General features: G+C 49.1%; 1 protein-coding gene across 1 annotated transcript in view; it reads left to right on the top strand.

The window, feature by feature from the left end:
- Nucleotides 1–22,500, top strand: part of LOC112237660 (disabled homolog 2-interacting protein) — a 302,902-nt gene that overhangs the window by 239,526 nt on the left and 40,876 nt on the right. Inside the window, 1 exon segment of the mRNA XM_042302491.1 lies at nucleotides 20,041–20,185. Coding sequence (XP_042158425.1) covers nucleotides 20,041–20,185 — 145 coding nt within the window.

The following is a 22,500-nucleotide window of genomic DNA, read 5'->3' as shown; positions in this document are numbered from 1 at the left end:
TCTATTGGATACGCTGTGTAGCCCCTGTAGTCTCTCTATCTCTCTATTGGATAACGCTGTGTAGCCCCTCTAGTCTCTCTATCTCTCTATTGGATACGCTGTGTAGCTCCTCTAGTCTCTCTCTCTCTCTCTCTCTCTCTCTCTCTCTCTCTATTGGATATGCTGTGTAGCCCCTCTAGTCTCTCTCTCTCTCTCTCTCTCTCTCTCTATTGGATATGCTGTGTAGCCCCTCTAGTCTCTCTCTCTCTCTCTATTGGATACGCTGTGTAGCCCCTCTAGTCTCTCTCTCTATTGGATACGCTGTGTAGCCCCTCTAGTCTCTCTCTCTCTATTGGATACGCTGTGTAGCCCCTCTAGTCACTCTCTCTCTATTGGATACGCTGTGTAGCCCCTCTAGTCACGCTCTCTCTCAATTGGATACGCTGTGTAGCCCCTCTAGTCTCTCTCTCTCTCTCTCTATTGGATACGATGTGTAGACCCTCTAGTCTCTCTCTCTCTATTGGATACAATGTGTAGCCCCTCTAGTCTCTCTCTCTCTATTGGATACGCTGTGTAGCCCCTCAAGTCTCTCTCTTCCTCTCTCCTCTCCCTCTCTCTCCTCTCTCTTCTCCATCTCTCCTCTCCCTCTCTCTCCCTCTCACTCTCCCTCTCTCTCTCCTCTCTCTCTCTCTCTCTCCCTCTCTCTTCTCTCCTCTCCATCTCTCCTCTCCCTCTCTCCCTCTCTCCTCTCTCCTCTCCCTCTCTCCCCTCTCTCCCTCTCTCTCCTCTCTCCTCTCTCCTCTCTCCCTCTCTCTCTCTCTCCCTCCCTCTTCCTCTCCCTCTCTCTCTCTCTCTCTCTCTCTCTCTCAATTCAATTCAATTCAATTCAAGGGGCTTTATTGGCATGGGAAACATGTGTTAACATTGCCAAAGCAAGTGAGGTAGATAATATATAAAGTGAAATAAACAATAAAAATTAACAGTAAACATTACACATACAGAAGTTTCACTCTCTCTCTCCCTCTCTCCTCTCTCCTCTGCCTCTCTCCTCTCTCTCTCCTCTCTCTCCCTCTCTCCCTCTCCTCTCTCTCTCCCTCTCTCTCCTCTCTCCTCTCCCTCTCCCCCCTCTCCCTCTCTCCCTCTCTCCCTCTCTCTCCCTCTCTCTCCCTTTCTCCTCTCTCTCCCTCTCTCTCCCTCTCTCCTCTCCCTCTCTCTCCTCTCTCCCTCTCTTTGTCTCTCTCTCTGGTGTACATGGTGTGTAGTCTGTGGTGACAGGGCTGTGTTGTGTCTGTGGATGTGTATTGGGTTGAATCACAGTCAGGGGAAAGAAGGGGGGACTCTGGTGATCAAAGAGTTGTTGCTAATAGCTGCAGCCGCTGGTTGTTCCAGGCGATGATGATGATCTGCTTTAGTATCCTACACTCTAAACACTGTGGTCCTTTATTCATTGCCAAACGTGTTGTAATTAGGAACCAAGGATGTTCTCCTTGAGTGCTTTCTCTCTGTCTTTCTCTTTCTCTCTCTATCTCTCTCTCGCTCCCTCTATCAATTCAATTCAATTCAAGGTCTTTATTGGCATGGGAAACATGTGTTAACATTGCCAAAGCAAGTGAGGTAGACAACATACAAAGTGAATATATAAAGTGAAAAACAACAAAAATGAACAGTAAACATTACACATACAGAAGTTTCAAAACAATAAAGACATTACAAATGTCATATTATATATATATATACAGTGTTTTAGCAATGTACAAATGGTTAAAGGACACAAGATAAAATAAATAAGCATAAATATGGGTTGTATTTACAATGGTGTTAGTTCTTCACTGGTTGCCCTTTTCTCGTGGCAACAGGTCACAAATCTTGCTGCTGTGATGGCACACTGGGATTTCACCCAGTAGATATGGGAATTTTTCAAAATTGGATTTGTTTTCGAATTCTTTGTGGATCTGTGTAATCTGAGGGAAATATGTCTCTCTATCTCCCTCTTTCCCTCCCTTTCTTTCTGAGGCTCTTTCTTTCTGTTCATCTTGGTCTTCTTTCTCTCTCTCTCTCTGTCTCCTCTCTCTCTCTAACGCATCAGTGGCCAGGGATGTCTTAGAGGATGTCTTAGGGGATGTCTTAGGGGATGTCTTAGGGGATGCAGTGTCTCCGTCCACCCAGACGCCTTGGTTGTCACGGCGGTCATGCAGTGCTGTAGGGGATGACACCCAAACACACACATTTTTATTTTTCAAGAAATTAGGAATGTCCTAGAAACACAAGGTCAGTGCTTCTCTCCAGCCCTTCATTCCTTTCTCCAGCCCTTCATTCCTTTCTCCAGCCCTTCATTCATTTCTCCAGCCCTTCATTCCTTTCACCAGCCCTTCATTCCTTTCTCCAGCCCTTCATTCCTTTCTCCAGCCCTTCATTCCTTTCTCCAGCCCTTCATTCATTTCTCCAGCCCTTCATTCCTTTCTCCAGCCCTTCATTCCTTTCTCCAGCCCTTCATTCATTTCTCCAGCCCTTCATTCCTTTATCCAGCCCTTCATTCCTTTCTCCAGCCCTTCATTCATTTCTCCAGCCCTTCATTCCTTTTTCCAGCCCTTCATTCATTTCTCCAGCCCTTCATTCCTTTCTCCAGCCCTTCATTCATTTCTCCAGCCCTTCATTCATTTCTCCAGCCCTTCATTCCTTTCTCCAGCCCTTCATTCATTTCTCCAGCCCTTCATTCCTTTCTCCAGCCCTTCATTCCTTTCTCCAGCCCTTCATTCATTTCTCCAGCCCTTCATTCCTTTTTCCAGCCCTTCATTCCTTTCTCCAGCCCTTCATTCCTTTCTCCAGCCCTTCATTCCTTTCTCCAGCCCTTCATTCCTTTCTCCAGCCCTTCATTCATTTCTCCAGCCCTTCATTCATTTCTCCAGGCCTTCATTCCTTTCTCCAGCCCTTCATTCATTTCTCCAGCCCTTCATTCCTTTCTCCAGCCCTTCATTCATTTCTCCAGCCCTTCATTCCTTTCTCCAGCCCTTCATTCCTTTCTCCAGCCCTTCATTCATTTCTCCAGCCCTTCATTCATTTCTCCAGCCCTTCATTCATTTCTCCAGCCCTTCATTCATTTCTCCAGCCCTTCATTCCCTTCTCCAGCCCTTCCCTCAGGCAGCTTTTTCCAGTCCCTGACCCAGCCAGTGTGTTAGTGCACTTATGAAGCAGTGTTAGCCACACCACACAAACAGCACCAACAGGGCTTCATTGTGTTGGGGCGGCACAGAGCATCCTTCTCAGCATTCACTCTCTCTTCTCGTGGCAGGCCTAAACGCAGTATCCATTCTACTCTTTTCCATCCGCTGAGGAAGATGGCGCCTCGTCTCGTAGTAGAGGCTATTTACAATCAGGGACCATGGACTTCTGGGAACAATTATTTTGGTGGATAGAGCTCAGCTGGCCACAGCAAACAGGAAACATCTTCTTCTGCTGTTAGTGTTTCTGTTGTACTGCCCTGGAGGTAAACCAAGCTAACGGATGGTATTAAGTGTCTCTTCATCCACAGGAGCAGACAATCGGATAACAAATTCACCCTCCCTCTCTCTTCTATCTCTCCATCCCTCCATCCTCCCCTTCTTCCCTTCTTCCCTGCGTCGCCCTCGAGTAGTAGAGTCCTCATTATTTAATTAGATGAAGTGTAAACACCCCCTCTTCTCTTCTGTCTCAGCGCTCAATGTGGTCTTCATGGGGCAGCAGCACTGCTAGTCTGTATGATTCATTGCTTCAAACCATGTGCTGCTTCGTGCCATCTCACACACACACACACACACCTGCAAATTAGTGTCTCAGGGCACAAGCTGGTTTTCCTGGCAGACAGCTGCTGAGTCTTTAACAGGTTATTATTGATAGTGAGATATAAGAGTAAGGTTCAAATCAAATGTTATTTGTCACTTACAATACGAATACAACAGGTGTAGACTTTATCGTGAAATGCTTACTTACGAGCCCTTTCCCAACAATGCAGTTAAAAAACATAGTTAAAGTAACTATAAGGAGGCTATGCAAGGAGCACCACTACAGAATCAATGGGCTGGGGGTTCGAGGTAGTTGAGGTGATTGAGGTAATATATGCATGTAGGTAGGGGTAATCAAGATAGATAACAAAGAGTGTGAGAGAGTGTGTGTGTGTGTGCGTGTGTGCGCGCGTGTGTGTGTGTGTGTGTGAATATGAGTGTCAGTGCAGTACAGAGTTCCCAAAATTGGCCCCAGGTGATTTATAACATTTTTTGGGACATAAAAGACTAAAAACACACGTAAATCATCTCCAAGTGATTTCAACTTTGTTCCAAACTATTCCCACGCATAATAGAGAGATATACACTCACCAGCCAGGTTATTATGTGTGTGTGTGTGTGTGTGTGTGTGTGTGTGCGCAGTGAGTCACATGGTTGTGGCTTACTATATAAAGCAGGCAGATAGGCATCGAGGCATTCAGTTACTGTTCGACTAAACGTTAGAATGGGCAAGATGAGTGACATAAGGGACTTTGAGTGTGGTATGATCGTCGGTGCCAGGCGCGCCACATCCAGTATATCAGAAATGGCCTCCTGGGGCTTTTCATGCACGACAGATGGAACAGGTTGTTCGCAGCATGAATTTAGCACCATCCAATCTGCAGCAACTGCATGATTCTATCGCTTCAGCATGGACCAACATCCCTGTGGAATGTTTCTGACACCTAGCAGAACGCCCCGGAGAATTCAGGATGTTATGTAGGCAAAGAGGGGTCCAACCCAGTACTAGATTGGGTGCACCTAATAAACTGCATGTGATCGTATACAAATGTATGCAAGGTTTGCAATGATTATGTTTGATGATTATATTATATCCGTTTGGGCTATCTTGAGGGTCAATTTGCCATCTACAAATTATAATAGGCCCATGGCTGAATAAAGTTGATGATCCCTGGTGTAGGAGGTGTGAGTGTGTGGGTAAAGTTCAGTGAAGAGGAGTCAGTACCATAAAAAAAGGTGGTCATTGCAAATAGTCCGGGTGGCCATTTGATTAACTGTTCAGCAGTCTTATGGCTTGGTGGTAGAAGCTGTTCAGGAGCCTTTTGGTGTAGAACAGTCTATGACTTGGGTGACTGGAGTCTTTGACAGCTTTTAGGGCCTTCCTCTGACACCGCCTGGTATAGAGGTCCCGGATGACAGGAAGCTCGGCCCCAGTGATGTACTGGGCTGTACGCATTACCCTCTGTAGCACCTTGCGGTCGGATGCCAATAAGTTGCCATACTAAGTGGGGTTGCAGCCAGTCAAGATGCTCTCAATAGTGCAGCTGTAGAACTTTTTGAGGATCTGACGGCCCATGTCATATCTTTTCAGCCTCCTGAGGAGGAAGAAGTGTTGTCGTGCCCTCTTCACGACTGTGTTGGTGTGTGTGGATCATGATAGATCCTTAGTGATGTTCTTAGTGATGTTCTTAGTGATGTGTACACAGAGGAACTTGAAGCTCTCGACCCGCTCAAATCAAATCAAATCAAATCAAATCAAATTTTATTTGTCACATACACATGGTTAGCAGATGTTAATGCGAGTGTAGCGAAATGCTTGTGCTTCTAGTTCCGACAATGCAGTAATAACGAGCAAGTAATCTAACTAACAATTCCAAAAAAAAAAAAAAACTACTGTCTTATACACAGTGTAAGGGGATAAAGAATATGTACATAAGGATATATGAATGAGTGATGGTACAGAGCAGCATAGGCAAGATACAGTAGATGATATCGAGTACAGTATATACATATGAGATAAGTATGTAAACCAAGTGGCATAGTTAAAGTGGCTAGTGATACATGTATTACATAAGGATGCAGTCGATGATATAGAGTACAGTATCAACGTATGCATATGAGATGAACAATGTAGGGTAAGTAACATTATATAAGGTAGCATTGTTTAAAGTGGCTAGTGATATATTTACATAATTTCCCATCAATTCCCATGATTAAAGTGGCTGGAGTAGAGTCAGTGTCATTGACAGTGTGTTGGCAGTAGCCACTCAATGTTAGTGGTGGCTGTTTAACAGTCTGATGGCCTTGAGATAGAAGCTGTTTTTCAGTCTCTCGGTCCACTACAGCCCCACCGATGTGATCGGGCGTGTTCAGCCCTCTGTTTCCTGTAGTCCACAATCAGCTTCTTTGTCTTGCTGACGTTGAGGAGAGGTTGTTGTCCTGGCACCACACTGCCAGGTCTCTGACCTCCTTCCTATAGGCTGTCTCATCATCAACGGTGATCAGGCCTACAGCCATCGTATCATCTGCAAATTTAAGGATGGTATTGGAGTCGTGCGCGGGAAAGACAAAAGGATGAGAGAAGAATTGGGAGTGATAGAGGAGAGAGGAAGAGGGAGACCTAGAGGGACAGATTCCATTGATTGGCAGCTTGAGTTTCACCTTGCAGTCAGAGCTGGAACTGGGGAGTGGAACAGCAGCAGACTGCAGGGGAAAGAACCCGCCCAAATGATCCATACCTTCATAGAAGTCACAACTGGCACCATATCTAAGAAACAAATACACAACCACACACACACACACACACACACACACAACCACACACACACACACACACACCATGCACACACACACACACACACATACACAACCACACACACACACACACACACACACACACACACAACACACACACACACACACACACACACACACACACACACACACACACACACACACACACACACACACACACACACACACTATTGAGGCTATGTGTGCCTTTTCATCTTTTAAATGTAGTTCTGTCCTTAAGCAGTTCTTATCTATTGATGTTCTGTATGTTATTCTGTATTATGTTTCATATGTTTTGTGTGGACCCCAGGAAGAGTAGCTGCTGCTTTTGCAACAGTTAATGGGGATCCTAATAAAATACCCCAAAAATACCATAAGACTGCTAAATAGTTAGTTAACTAGTTAACCAATAGCCATTGGTTAATACACAATGGCTATTGGTGGGGTCCACCAATAGCCATTGGTTAACTGCATTGACCTTTTATGCTGTAACTTGTTTTGACTCATTATCTACATGCCCTCTTTTACGCTGCTGCTACTCTGCTTATCTTATATGCATAGTTACTTTAACCATATCTACATACTACCTCAATAAGTCTGACTAACAGGTGTATGTTGTCTCGCTACTCTTTTTCAAATGTCTTTCTACTGTTGTTTTATTTCTATACTTACCCACACACACACACACACACACACACACACACACACACACACACACACACACACACACACACACACACACACACACACACACACACACACACACACACACACACACACACACACACACACACACACACACACACACACACACACACACACCACACACACACACACACACACACACACACACACACACACACACACACACACACACACACACACACACACACACACACACACACACACACACACACACACACACACACACACACCACACACACACACACACACACACACACACACACACACACACACACCACACACACACACACACACACACACACACACACACACACACACACACACACACACACACACACACACACACACACACACACCACACACACACCATGCACATTTACAAAACAACAAACATACAGTACACCCCAAGGTACACACACACACACACACACACACACACACACACACACTTACACACACACAACCACACACACACCATGCACATTTACAAAACAACAAACATACAGTACACCCCAAGGTACACACACACACACACACACACATGGTTTCCCCCCATATCTGCAGGGTGCTGATGATATTGGGTGAACTATCGAGAGGGAGAGGTAAAAGGGGGATGGAGGGAGGGAGAGGGAGGGAGGAAGAGGGGGAGGGAGAGATGGAAGGTTGATAGAGGAGAGGGGGATTCCTGTCCCAGCCCGGGGCTGTTAAGCCAGGGTTATTGATCGGACGAATCGTTGATGTAATCTCTCTTACCCCCTGTTTTCTACAGCGTTATCACTGCAATTCCCAAAAGCCAGAACGCCATTGTCCTTGTCTTCACTCCTTTATTGGAAAGTCTTCCTGTCTTGACTCTGGGGGTTTATGGTGTACACTACTAAACCCTATGCACACCGGTGTGTGTGTCTCCTCCCCTGAAGCTATTGAATAGTCAAACAGGGTCAACCACATACAAGGACAGGCCAATTTAAAGAGCGTGGACGTGGTGGAGGAAAATGCCAAGACAGTCTCCCCCTCTCTCTCTCTCTCTCTCACCACCTCTACCCCACATTATCCCTAAGACGAGGCTGATTTGAGGCAACTGGTGAGAAAGGTCATTTTAGTTGGCTCTCACTCCTGCATTTCTCCGCCTCATTTTGCCATGGAAACGCCTTACAGAAGGAGAGACAGATCTGCATGCGTCAACACGGGAACGAAGGACTGCTTTTGTCTTCTTCTTAACGAGGGACTCATTCCTGGGCTGTACTGTACCTACCTGTGGTAGCCACTTCATGTGCCGCTCCAACACGGGAACGGGATGTGTTCTGTTGGTTAGGGTCTGTTCAGGTTTGTGTGTGTAATTAATCATTATTTGGGTGCTATTTGTCCTGTAACACACTTATACAAGTGTGTTATGGAAGTATGTTTCTTTCAGAAAGCCCTGTCTATCCCACCGCCTTACTGTCACATATGACATCACAGATAGGGTGTGTGTGACAGCCGCAGGGAGTGCTGTCACAGCCAGTGTCACCATTGTCCAGCGCCTTCCTCAAGGGCACAGAGACAGATAGTTCACCTTGTCGGCTCCGAGATTAGAACCAGCAACCGTTTGGTTACTGTCCCAACGCTCTTAACCTCGAGGCTACCTGCCGCCCCCTGTGTGTGCGTGTATGTCCATGTTTTATTTGGGTTTTGCAATTAGATGTATTTAATATGTACACCTGACGCAGGCAATGTCCAAGTCCTGATTTCTTCAGCTATTTGTTCTGTATCCAGCTCCTGTCCATGTTGCTATGTGCGTACATACAGTAATAATCTGTTTGTTCTATCGGCAGTCTTGTTCTTGTGTGACATGATGCCTCTTTTCAGACATGATGCCTCTTTTCAGACATGATGCCTCTTTTCAGACATGATGCCTCTTTTCAGACATGATGCCTCTTTTCAGACATGATGCCTCTTTTCAGACATGATGCTTCTTTTCAGACATGATGCCTCTGTTCAGACATGATGCCTCTGTTCAGACATGATGCCTCTTTTCAGACATGATGCCTCTGTTCAGACATGATGCCTCTGTTCAGACATGATGCCTCTGTTCTCACACTTAGGCATACTCACACATCTCTCTCTCTCTCTCTCTCTCTCTCTCTCTCTCTCTCTCTCTCTCTCTCTCTCACACACACACACACTCACACACACACACACACACACATGCGCGCATACGCATACTCACACACACTCTCTCTCTCTCTTTCACACACACACACATTTCTATGGCCTCACTACTGCCCCAGAGAAAATACCACGAAGCTGTCACACATACACGCACACCCTATCTCTGATGTTATTTGTGGCTGTAAGGCGGTGGGATAGACAGGGCTTTATGAGTTTTGCTGCCAGGTAAGGCAGTCTGCAGGGACTCTGCTGGAGTTTGATGTCTTGTACTCCCTCTTCCCTTCCTCTCCCTCTTCCCTTCCTCTCCCTCTTCCCTTCCTCTCCCTCTTCCCTTCCTCTCCCCCTTCCCTTCCTCTCCCTCTTCCCTTCCTCTCCCTCTTCCCTTCCTCTCCCTCTTCCCTTCCTCTCCCTCTTCCCTTCCTCTCCCTCTTCCCTTCCTCTCCCTCTTCCCTTCCTCTCCCTCTTCCTTTCCTCTCCCTCTTCCTTCCTCTCCCTCTTCCTTCCTCTCCCTCTTCCCTTCCTCTCCCCCTTCCCTTCCTCTCCCCCTTCCCTTCCTCTCCCTCTTCCCTTCCTCTCCCTCTTCCCTTCCTCTCCCTCTTCCCTTCCTCTCCCTCTTCCCTTCCTCTCCCTCTTCCCTTCCTCTCCCTCTTCCCTTCCTCTCCCCCTTCCCTTCCTCTCCCCCTTCCTTCCTCTCCCTCTTCCTTCCTCTCCCTCTTCCCTTCCTCTCCCTCTTCCTTCCTCTCCCCCTTCCCTTCCTCTCCCTCTTCCCTTCCTCTCCCTCTTCCCTTCCTCTCCCTCTTCCCTTCCTCTCCCCCTTCCCTTCCCTCCCTCTTCCCTTCCTCTCCCTCTTCCCTTCCTCTCCCTCTTCCTTCCTCTCCCTCTTCCCTTCCTCTCCCTCTTCCCTTCCTCTCCCTCTTCCCTTCTCTCTCTATTCCCTTCCCTTCCTCTCCCTCTTCCCTCCCTCTCTCTTCCCTTCCTCTCCCTCTTCCCTTCCTCTCCCCCTTCCCTTCCTCTCCCTCTTCCCTTCCTCTCCCTCTTCCCTTCCTCTCCCTCTTCCCTTCCTCTCCCTCTTCCCTTCCTCTCTCTCTTCCCTTCCTCTCCCTCTTCCCTTCCTCTTCCCTTCCTCTCTCTCTTCCCTTCCTCTCCCTCTTCCCTTCCTCTTCCCTTCCTCTCTATCTTCCTTCCTCTCTCTCTTCCCTTCCTCTCTCTCTTCCCTTCCTCTCTCTCTTCCCTTCCTCTCTCTCTTCCCTTCCTCTCCCTCTTCCCTTCCTCTTCCCTTCCTCTCTCTCTTCCTTCCTCTCCCTCTTCCCTTCCTCTTCCCTTCCTCTCTCTCTTCCCTTCCTCTCCCTCTTCCCTCCCTCTCTCTTCCCTTCCTCTCTCTCTTCCCTTCCTCTCCCTCTTCCTTCCTCTCCCTCTTCCTTCCTCTCCCCCTTCCCTTCCTCTCCCTCTTCCCTTCCTCTCCCTCTTCCCTTCCTCTCCCTCTTCCCTTCCTCTCCCTCTTCCCTTCCTCTCCCTCTTCCTTCCTCTCTCTCTTCCCTTCCCTTCCTCTCCCTCTTCCCTCCCTCTCTCTTCCCTTCCTCTCCCTCTTCCCTTCCTCCTCCCCCTTCCCTTCCTCTCCCTCTTCCCTTCCTCTCCCTCTTCCCTTCCTCTCCCTCTTCCCTTCCTCTCCCTCTTCCCTTCCTCTCTCTCTTCCCTTCCTCTCCCTCTTCCCTTCCTCTTCCCTTCCTCTCTCTCTTCCCTTCCTCTCCCTCTTCCCTTCCTCTTCCCTTCCTCTCTATCTTCCCTTCCTCTCTCTCTTCTTCCCTTCCTCTCTTCTCTTCCTTCCTCTCTCTCTTCCCTTCCTCTCCCTCTTCCTTCCTCTTCCCTTCCTCTCCCTCTTCCCTTCCTCTTCCCTTCCTCTCTCTCTTCCCTTCCTCTCCCTCTTCCCTCCCTCTCTCTTCCTTCCTCCCTCTCTTCCCTTCCTCTCCCTCTTCCCTCCCTCTCTCTTCCTTCCTCCCTCTCTTCCCTTCCTCTCCCTCTTCCCTCTCCCTCTCTCTTCCCTTCCTCTCTCTCTTCCCTTCCTCTCCCTCTTCCCTTCCTCTTCCCTTCCTCTCTCTTCCCTTCCTCTCTCTCTTCCTTCCTCTCCCTCTTCCCTCCCTCTCTCTTCCCTTCCTCTCTCTCTTCCCTTCCTCTCCCTCTTCCCTCCCTCTCTCTTCCCTTCCTCTCTCTTCCTTCCTCTCCCTCTTCCCTTCCTCTTCCCTTCCTCTCTCTTCCTTCCTCTCTCTCTTCCCTTCCTCTTCCTTCCCTCTCTCTTCCCTTCCCTTCCTCTCTCTCTTCCCTTCCTCTTCCCTTCCTCTCTCTCTTCCCTTCCTCTCTCTCTTCCCTTCCTCTTCCTTCCTCTCCCTCTTCCCTCCCTCTCTCTTCCCTTCCCCTCTCTCTTCCCTTCCTCTCTCTCTTCCCTTCCTCTCCCTCTTCCCTCCCTCTCTCTTCCCTTCCTCTCCCTCTTCCCTTCCTCTCCCTCTTCCCTTCCTCTAAAGAGATAGACTTAGAGAGGGGTGGAGGGCAGACAGAGGAGGGAGAGAGAGCGAGGGTTGGAGGGCAGACAGAGGAGGGAGAGAGAGAGAGAGAGAGAGGTGGAGGGCAGACAGAGGAGGGAGAGAGAGATGGGTGGAGGGCAGACATAGGAGGGAGAGAGAGAGAGGGGTGGAGGGCAGACAGAGGAGGGAGAGAGAGAGAGGGGTGGAGGGCAGACAGAGGAGGGAGAGAGAGCGAGGTGGAGGGCAGACAGAGGAGGGAGAGAGAGAGAGGGGTGGAGGGCAGACAGAGGAGGGAGAGAGAGAGATGGGTGGAGGGCAGACAGAGGAGGGAGAGAGAGAGAGGGGTGGAGGGACAGACAGAGGAGGGAGAGAGAGGGGTGGAGGGCAGACAGAGGAGGGAGAGAGAGCGAGGTGGAGGGCAGACAGAGGAGGGAGAGAGAGAGAGGGGTGGAGGGCAGACAGAGGAGGGAGGGAGAGAGAGGGGTGGAGGGCAGACAGAGGAGGGAGAGAGAGAGATGGGTGGAGGGCAGACAGAGGAGGGAGAGAGAGAGAGGGGTGGAGGGCAGACAGAGGAGGGAGGGAGAGAGAGGGGTGGAGGGCAGACAGAGGAGGGAGAGAGAGAGATGGGTGGAGGGCAGACAGAGGAGGGAGAGAGAGAGAGGGGTGGAGGGCAGACAGAGGAGGGAGAGAGAGAGAGGGGTGGAGGGCAGACAGAGGAGGGAGGGAGAGAGAGGGGTGGAGGGCAGACAGAGGAGGGAGAGAGAGAGAGGGGTGGAGGGCAGACAGAGGAGGGAGAGAGAGAGATGGGTGGAGGGCAGACAGAGGAGGGAGAGAGAGAGAGGGGTGGAGGGCAGACAGAGGAGGGAGGGAGAGAGAGGGGTGGAGGGCAGACAGAGGAGGGAGGGAGAGAGATGGGTGGAGGGCAGACAGAGGAGGGAGAGAGAGAGAGGGGTGGAGGGCAGACAGAGGAGGGAGGGAGAGAGAGGGGTGGAGGGCAGACAGAGGAGGGAGAGAGAGAGATGGGTGGAGGGCAGACAGAGGAGGGAGGGAGAGAGAGGGGTGGAGGGCAGACAGAGGAGGGAGGGAGAGAGAGGGGTGGAGGGCAGACAGAGGAGGGAGAGAGAGATGGGTGGAGGGCAGACAGAGGAGGGAGAGAGAGAGATGGGTGGAGGGCAGACGGAGGAGGGAGAGAGAGAGAGAGGGTTGGAGGGCAGACAGAGGAGAGAGAGAGAGGGGTGGAGGGCAGACAGAGGAGGGAGAGAGAGAGAGGGGTGGAGGGCAGACAGAGGAGAGAGAGAGAGGGGTGGAGGGCAGACAGAGGAGGGAGAGAGAGAGAGGGGTGGAGGGCAGATGGAGGAGGGAGGGAGAGAGAGGGGTGGAGGGCAGACAGAGGAGAGAGAGAGAGGGGTGGAGGGCAGACAGAGGAGGGAGAGAGAGAGAGGGGTGGAGGGCAGACAGAGGAGGGAGAGAGAGAAAGGGGTGGAGGGCAGACGGAGGAGGGAGGGAGAGAGAGGGGTGGAGGGCAGACAGAGGAGAGAGAGAGAGGGGTGGAGGGCAGACAGAGGAGGGAGAGAGAGAGAGGGGTGGAGTGCAGACAGAGGAGGGAGAGAGAGAGAGGGGTGGAGGGCAGACGGAGGAGGGAGGGAGAGAGAGGGGTGGAGGGCAGACAGAGGAGGGAGGGAGAGAGATGGGTGGAGGGCAGACAGAGGAGGGAGAGAGAGAGAGGGGTGGAGGGCAGACAGAGGAGGGAGGGAGAGAGAGGGGTGGAGGACAGACAGAGGAGGGAGAGAGAGAGAGGGGTGGAGGGCAGACAGAGGAGAGAGAGAGAGGGGTGGAGGGCAGACAGAGGAGGGAGAGAGAGAGAGGGGTGGAGGGCAGACAGAGGAGGGAGGGAGAGAGAGGGGTGGAGGGCAGACAGAGGAGAGAGAGAGAGGGGTGGAGGGCAGACAGAGGAGGGAGAGAGAGAGATGGGTGGAGGGCAGACAGAGGAGGGAGGGAGAGAGAGAGGGGTGGAGGGCAGACAGAGGAGGGAGAGAGAGAGAGGGGTGGAGGGCAGACAGAGGAGGGAGAGAGAGATGGGTGGAGGGCAGACAGAGGAGGGAGAGAGAGAGATGGGTGGAGGGCAGACGGAGGAGGGAGAGAGAGAGAGGGGTGGAGGGCAGACAGAGGAGGGAGGGAGAGAGAGGGGTGGAGGGCAGACAGAGGAGGGAGAGAGAGAGAGGGGTGGAGGGCAGACAGAGGAGGGAGAGAGAGATGGGTGGAGGGCAGACAGAGGAGGGGAGAGAGAGAGGGGTGGAGGGCAGACAGAGGAGGGAGAGAGAGATGGGTGGAGGGCAGACAGAGAGGGAGAGAGAGAGAGGGGTGGAGGGCAGACAGAGGAGGGAGAGAGAGATGGGTGGAGGGCAGACAGAGGAGGGAGAGAGAGAGAGGGGTGGAGGGCAGACAGAGAGGGAGAGAGAGAGATGGGTGGAGGGCAGACAGAGGAGGGAGAGAGAGAGAGGGGTGGAGGGCAGACAGAGGAGGGAGAGAGAGAGGGGTGGAGGGCAGACAGAGAGGGAGAGAGAGAGATGGGTGGAGGGCAGACAGAGAGAGAGAGAGAGATGGGTGGAGGGCAGACAGAGAGGGAGAGAGAGAGATGGGTGGAGGGCAGACAGAGGAGGGGAGAGAGAGAGGGGTGGAGGGCAGACAGAGAGGGAGAGAGAGAGATGGGTGGAGGGCAGACAGAGAGGGAGAGAGAGAGATGGGTGGAGGGCAGACAGAGAGGGAGAGAGAGAGATGGGTGGAGGGCAGACAGAGGAGGGAGAGAGAGAGATGGGTGGAGGGCAGACAGAGAGGGAGAGAGAGAGATGGGTGGAGGGCAGACAGAGAGGGAGGGAGAGAGATGGGTGGAGGGCAGACAGAGAGGGAGAGAGAGAGATGGGTGGAGGGCAGACAGAGAGGGAGAGAGAGAGATGGGTGGAGGGCAGACAGAGGAGGGAGAGAGAGAGATGGGTGGAGGGCAGACAGAGGAGGGAGAGAGAGATGGGTGGAGGGCAGACAGAGGAGGGAGAGAGAGAGATGGGTGGAGGGCAGACAGAGGAGGGAGAGAGAGAGATGGGTGGAGGGCAGACAGAGGAGGGAGGGAGAGAGATGGGTGGAGGGCAGACAGAGAGGGAGAGAGAGAGATGGGTGGAGGGCAGACGGAGGAGGGAGAGAGAGATGGGTGGAGGGCAGACAGAGGAGGGAGAGAGAGAGATGGGTGGAGGGCAGACAGAGGGAGAGAGAGAGATGGGTGGAGGGCAGACGGAGGAGGAGAGAGAGAGATGGGTGGAGGGCAGACAGAGGAGGGAGAGAGAGATGGGTGGAGGGCAGACAGAGGAGGGAGAGAGAGAGATGGGTGGAGGGCAGACAGAGGAGGGAGAGAGAGATGGGTGGAGGGCAGACAGAGGAGGGAGAGAGAGATGGGTGGAGGGCAGACAGAGGAGGGAGAGAGAGAGATGGGTGAAGGGCAGACAGAGGAGGGAGAGAGAGAGAGGGGTGAAGGGCAGACAGAGGAGGGAGAGAGAGATGGGTGGAGGGCAGACAGAGGAGGGGAGAGAGAGATGGGTGGAGGGCAGACAGAGGAGGGAGAGAGAGAGAGGGGTGGAGGGCAGACAGAGGAGGGAGAGAGAGATGGGTGGAGGGCAGACAGAGGAGGGAGAGAGAGAGATGGGTGGAGGGCAGACAGAGGAGGGAGAGAGAGATGGGTGGAGGGCAGACAGAGGAGGGAGAGAGAGATGGGTGGAGGGCAGACAGAGGAGGGAGAGAGAGAGAGGGGTGAAGGGCAGACAGAGGAGGGAGAGAGAGAGAAGGGTGGGGGCGAGATCATAATTGGGCTGACATTCTGCCAGGTAAAGGAAAGACAAGAAGAACTTCCAGTCTAATGATGGGCCGGGTGGCTGCCCATTCACAGAGGAAAGGTCAATATTATTGTGCTCAGCAAATGGAAGGGAGTTTTCTCTTTCACACAGTTTTTGCTTCACTCTCTGGCGTGTGTGTGGTAACAGAAAGCCTCTCTTATTGCTGTACATCAAGCTCTGATTGGCTTCCAGCTGCTAGGCTTTGATTATCTGGGATAACAGGCTTAGAACTACAGAACCTGTCTGAGTTGAGCACCCCCCTCTCTCTTTCTCTTATTTCTCTCTGATTCACTTTCCCTCTCTCTTTTCTCCCTCTCTCCTTTACTCTCTCCTTTTCTCTCTTTCTCTCTGTGTCTGTCTCTCTCTCTCTCTCTCTCTCTCTCTCTCTCTTTCTTTCTGCCTCTGTCTCACTCTTCTTTTTTCTCTCTCTCTCTCTCTCTCTCTCTCTCTCTCTCTCTCTCTCTCCTCTCACTACATCTGTTTCTTCTCTCTTGTCCTCACCCTGCTGGGCCGCTCTGATTAACCAGATGTTCAGGGACTTCACAGCTCTGTTTCCAGCATGAACAAAAAGTGACTAAACTCCAAGAGAGGGAAACTAACTCGTAAGCCTCATGTCTTCCTTTAACGTTAGGATCATTTCTAGAGAGTGGTGATGTATCATTACTCCTTATATGTTCTACTCACACTGAGTAACAATCAAATTGTATTTGTCACATGCCTCATCAGATCAAATCCAAGTTTATTTATCACATGCGCCGAATACAACAAAAAGTGTGTGTGTGTGTGTGTGTGTGTGTGTGTGTGTGTGTGTGTGTGTGTGTGTGTGTGTGTGTGTGTGTGTGTGTGTGTGTGTGTGTGTGTGTGTGTGTGTGTGTGTGTGTGTGTGTGGGTAAGTATAGAAATAAAACAACAGTAGAAAGACATTTGAAAAAGAGTAGCGAGACGACATACACCTGTTAGTCGGTGATCAGACCTACCACTGTAGGCAGTTGTGGGTGAACAGGGAATACAGGAGAGGACTGAGCACGCACCACAAACCATTTAACCATCCCACATCAACAGTCATGTGCCCTCTGCTTGTCCAGTAACATTTTCCTGGGGTGGCTTGGTTGATCCTGAAGGGATTTTGTTGTTCCATATTGCTATTACTGTGTGTACGTCCATGTGAATTCCAGATAATACACACTCCTCCATGCCTGCATCAGAGGAAGTGTGAAGCAGTAATCACACCACTATGGGCTGGGCTTGGTACTGTGACACATTCAGGCTCGCAAACACACACACACACACACACACACACACACACACACACACAGTCTCACTTTCTGACCTCACTGCTAATGGGTATAGCAATGTCCCTGTTTCCTGTCAGGTTTATTTGAACATTATCCAGACTGTCACCATGTGCAGAATGCAGATGAGATATGAGATGTATGACTAAAACGAGAATGTTTTTTATATTGTTTACATAGGCAGGATATAATATTGTTATTGCTTTGCTTGTTTTACACATTTTTGCAATTTGCTTGAAAATCAGTATTTGTTTACATTTATCCTCAACATTGTTCCGACCGCTAGGAGTTGCAGTGTCTTCTGTAGTGTCATCTGTAGTGTCTTCTGTAGTGTCTTCTGTAGTGTCTTCTGCAGTGTCATCTGTAGTGTCTTCTGTAGTGTCATCTGTAGTGTCTTCTGTAGTGTCATCTGTAGTGTCTTCTGTAGTGTCTTCTGTAGTGTCTTCTGTAGTGTCTTCTGTAGTGTCTTCTGTAGTGTCTTCTGTAGTGTCTTCTGTAGTGTCATCTGTAGTGTCTTCTGTAGTGTCATCTGTAGTGTCTTCTGTAGTGTCTTCTGCAGTGTCTTCTGTAGTGTCTTCTGTAGTGTCTTCTGTAGTGTCTTCTGTAGTGTCTTCTGTAGTGTCTTCTGTAGTGTCTTCTGTAGTGTCTTCTGTAGTGTCTTCTGTAGTGTCATCTGTAGTGTCTTCTGTAGTGTCTTCTGTAGTGTCTTCTGTAGTGTCTTCTGTAGTGTCATCTGTAGTGTCTTCTGTAGTGTCATCTGTAGTGTCTTCTGTAGTGTCATCTGTAGTGTCTTCTGTAGTGTCTTCTGTAGTGTCATCTGTAGTGTCTTCTGCAGTGTCATCTGTAGTGTCTTCTGTAGTGTCTTCTGCAGTGTCTTCTGCAGTGTCTTCTGTAGTGTCTTCTGCAGTGTCTTCTGCAGTGTCTTCTGTAGTGTCATCTGTAGTGTCTTCTGCAGTGTCTTCTGCAGTGTCTTCTGCAGTGTCTTCTGTAGTGTCATCTGTAGTGTCTTCTGTAGTGTCATCTGTAGTGTCTTCTGCAGTGTCATCTGTAGTGTCTTCTGTAGTGTCTTCTGTAGTGTCATCTGTAGTGTCTTCTGTAGTGTCATCTGTAGTGTCTTCTGCAGTGTCATCTGTAGTGTCTTCTGCAGTGTCTTCTGTAGTGTCATCTGTAGTGTCTTCTGCAGTGTCTTCTGTAGTGTCTTCTGCAGTGTCTTCTGTAGTGTCATCTGTAGTGTCTTCTGTAGTGTCTTCTGCAGTGTCTTCTGTAGTGTCATCTGTAGTGTCTTCTGCAGTGTCTTCTGTAGTGTCTTCTGCAGTGTCTTCTGTAGTGTCATCTGTAGTGTCTTCTGCAGTGTCATCTGTAGTGTCATCTGTAGTGTCATCTGTAGTGTCTTCTGTAGTGTCTTCTGTAGTGTCTTCTGCAGTGTCTTCTGTAGTGTCATCTGTAGTGTCTTCTGCAGTGTCATCTGTAGTGTCTTCTGCAGTGTCTTCTGTAGTGTCATCTGTAGTGTCTTCTGTAGTGTCTTCTGCAGTGTCATCTGTAGTGTCTTCTGCAGTGTCTTCTGTAGTGTCTTCTGCAGTGTCTTCTGTAGTGTCATCTGTAGTGTCTTCTGCAGTGTCATCTGTAGTGTCTTCTGCAGTGTCTTCTGTAGTGTCATCTGTAGTGTCTTCTGTAGTGTCATCTGTAGTGTCTTCTGTAGTGTCTTCTGCAGTGTCTTCTGTAGTGTCTTCTGCAGTGTCATCTGTAGTGTCTTCTGTAGTGTCTTCTGCAGTGTCTTCTGTAGTGTCTTCTGCAGTGTCTTCTGTAGTGTCATCTGTAGTGTCTTCTGCAGTGTCATCTGTAGTGTCTTCTGCAGTGTCTTCTGTAGTGTCATCTGTAGTGTCTTCTGTAGTGTCATCTGTAGTGTCTTCTGTAGTGTCTTCTGCAGTGTCTTCTGTAGTGTCTTCTGCAGTGTCATCTGTAGTGTCTTCTGTAGTGTCTTCTGCAGTGTCTTCTCTAGTGTCATCTGTAGTGTCATCTGTAGTGTCTTCTGTAGTGTCTTCTGTAGTGTCTTCTGTAGTGTCTTCTGTAGTGTCTTCTGCAGTGTCTTCTGTAGTGTCATCTGTAGTGTCATCTGTAGTGTCTTCTGTAGTGTCTTCTGTAGTGTCTTCTGCAGTGTCTTCTGCAGTGTCTTCTGTAGTGTCTTCTGTAGTGTCTTCTGTAGTGTCTTCTGCAGTGTCTTCTGCAGTGTCTTCTGTAGTGTCTTCTGTAGTGTCTTCTGTAGTGTCTTCTGCAGTGTCTTCTGTAGTGTCTTCTGCAGTGTCATCTGTAGTGTCATCTGTAGTGTCTTCTGTAGTGTCTTCTGTAGTGTCTTCTGCAGTGTCTTCTGTAGTGTCTTCTGTAGTGTCTTCTGCAGTGTCTTCTGTAGTGTCTTCTGTAGTGTCTTCTGTAGTGTCATCTGTAGTGTCATCTGTAGTGTCTTCTGTAGTGTCTTCTGTAGTGTCTTCTGTAGTGTCTTCTGTAGTGTCTTCTGCAGTGTCTTCTGCAGTGTCTTCTGTAGTGTCTCCTCTAGTGTCATCTGTAGTGTCTTCTGTAGTGTCTTCTGTAGTGTCTTCTGTAGTGTCTTCTGTAGTGTCTTCTGTAGTGTCTTCTGTAGTGTCTTCTGTAGTGTCATCTGTAGTGTCTTCTGTAGTGTCTTCTGCAGTGTCTTCTGTAGTGTCATCTGTAGTGTCTTCTGTAGTGTCATCTGTAGTGTCTTCTGTAGTGTCTTCTGTAGTGTCTTCTGTAGTGTCTTCTCTAGTGTCATCTGTAGTGTCTTCTGTAGTGTCTTCTCTAGTGTCATCTGTAGTGTCTTCTGTAGTGTCATCTGTAGTGTCTTCTGTAGTGTCTTCTCTAGTGTCATCTGTAGTGTCTTCTGTAGTGTCTTCTGTAGTGTCATCTGTAGTGTCTTCTGTAGTGTCATCTCCTGTTGTCTCTTCTTGTTTTGCTGTAGGACTTCCTGACAGACCTGATGATGTCAGAGGTGGACCGGTGTGGGGAGAACGAGCACCTGATCTTCCGAGAGAACACGCTGGCCACCAAGGCTATAGAGGAGTACCTCAAACTAGTGGGGCAGAAGTACCTACAGGATGCACTCGGTGAGTCTATCTGTCTGTCTGTCTACGTATCTGTCTGACTATATAGCTGCCTGCCTGCATGCCTGCCTGGAAGCATATGTTTACATTGCCGAAGCAAATGGAATAGACAATAAACAAAAGGTAAATAAATAAGGGAAACATTAGTAAACATTACCCTCTCTCTCTTTCTTTATCTGTCTTTCTGTCACTCAGCCCTCTTTTTCCTCTCTCTCTTTCTTTATCTGTCTTTCTGTCACTCAGCCCTATTTTTCCTCTCTCTCTTTCTTTATCTGTCTTTCTGTCACTCAGCCCTCTTTTTCCTCTCTCTCTTTCTTTATCTGTCTTTCTGTCACTCAGCCCTCTTTTTTCCTCTCTCTCTCTCTCTTTATCTGTATTTCTGTCACTCAGCCCACCTTTTCTTTTCACTCTCTCTTTATCTGTCTTTCTGTCACTCAGCCTTCTTTTTCCTCTCTCTCTTTCTTTATCTGTCTTTCTGTCACTCAGCCCTCTTTTCCTCTCTCTCTCTCTCTCTTTATCTGTATTTCTGTCACTCAGCCCTCTTTTTCTCTCTCTCTCTCTTAATCTGTCTTTCTGTCACTCAGCCCCCTTTTCCTCTCTCTCTTTCTTTATCTGTCTTTCTGTCACTCAGCCCTCTTTTTCCTCTCTCTCTTTCTTTATCTGTCTTTCTGTCACTCAGCCCTCTTTTTCCTCTCTCTTTCTTTATCTGTCTTTCTGTCACTCAGCCCTCTTTTTCCTCTTTCTCTTTCTTTATCTGTCTTTCTGCCCTCTTTTTCCTCTCTCTCTTTATCTGTCTTTCTGTCACTCAGCCCTCTTTTTCCTCTCTCTCTCTCTCTTTATCTGTCTTTCTGTCACTCAGCCCACCTTTTCTTTTCACTCTCTCTTTATCTGTCTTTCTGTCACTCAGCCTTCTTTTTCCTCTCTCTCTTTCTTCATCTGTCTTTCTGTCACTCAGCCCTCTTTTTCCTCTCTCTCTCTCTCTCTTTATCTGTATTTCTGTCACTCAGCCCTCTTTTTCCTCTCTCTCTCTCTTAATCTGTCTTTCTGTCACTCAGCCCCCTTTTTCCTCTCTCTCTTTCTTTATCTGTCTTTCTGTCACTCAGCCCTCTTTTTCCTCTCTCTCTTTCTTTATCTGTCTTTCTGTCACTCAGCCCTCTTTTTCTCTCTCTTTCTTTATCTGTCTTTCTGTCACTCAGCCCTCTTTTTCCTCTTTCTCTTTCTTTATCTGTCTTTCTGTCACTCAGCCCTCTTTTTCCTCTTTCTCTTTCTTTATCTGTCTTTCTGTCACTCAGCCCTCTTTTTCCTCTTTCTCTTTCTTTATCTGTCTTTCTGTCACTCAGCCTTCTTTTTCCTCTCTCTCTTTCTTTATCTGTCTTTCTGTCACTCAGCCCTCTTTTCCTCTCTCTCTCTCTTTATCTGTATTTCTGTCACTCAGCCCTCTTTTTCCTCTCTCTCTCTCTTAATCTGTCTTTCTGTCACTCAGCCCTCTTTTTCCTCTCTCTCTTTCTTTATCTGTCTTTCTGTCACTCAGCCCTCTTTTTCCTCTCTCTCTTTCTTTATCTGTCTTTCTGTCACTCAGCCCTCTTTTTCCTCTCTCTCTTTCTTTATCTGTCTTTCTGTCACTCAGCCCTCTTTTCCTCTCTCTCTCTCTCTCTCTTTATCTGTCTTCCTGTCACTCAGCCCTCTTTTTCCTCCCTCTCTTTCTTCATCTGTCTTTCTGTCACTCAGCCCCCTTTTTCCTCTCTCTCTTTCTTTATCTGTCTTTCTGTCACTCAGCCCTCTTTTTCCTCTCTCTCTTTCTTTATCTGTCTTTCTGTCACTCAGCCCTCTTTTTCCTCTCTCTTTCTTTATCTGTCTTTCTGTCACTCAGCCCTCTTTTTCCTCTCTCTCTTTCTTTATCTGTCTTTCTGTCACTCAGCCCTCTTTTTCCTCTCTCTCTTTCTTTATCTGTCTTTCTGTCACTCAGCCCTCTTTTTCCTCTCTCTCTTTCTTTATCTGTCTTTCTGTCACTCAGCCCTCTTTTCCTCTCTCTCTTTCTTTATCTGTCTTTCTGTCACTCAGCCCTCTTTTTCCTCTCTCTCTCTCTCTTTATCTGTCTTTCTGTTACTCAGCCCTCTTTTTCCTCTCTCTCTCTCTTTATCTGTCTTTCTGTCACTCAGCCCTCTTTTTCCTCTCTCTCTTTCTTTATCTGTCTTTCTGTCACTCAGCCCTCTTTTCTTCTCTCTTTTTCTTTATCTGTCTTTCTGTCTCTCAGCCCTCTTTTTCCTCTCTCTCTTTCTTTATCTGTCTTTCTGTTACTCAGCCCTCTTTTTCCTCTC

Source organism: Oncorhynchus tshawytscha, linkage group LG20 (assembly GCF_018296145.1).
Source record: "Oncorhynchus tshawytscha isolate Ot180627B linkage group LG20, Otsh_v2.0, whole genome shotgun sequence".
NCBI lineage: Eukaryota > Metazoa > Chordata > Actinopteri > Salmoniformes > Salmonidae > Oncorhynchus > Oncorhynchus tshawytscha.
This window is presented reverse-complemented; position numbering and strand designations above follow the sequence as displayed.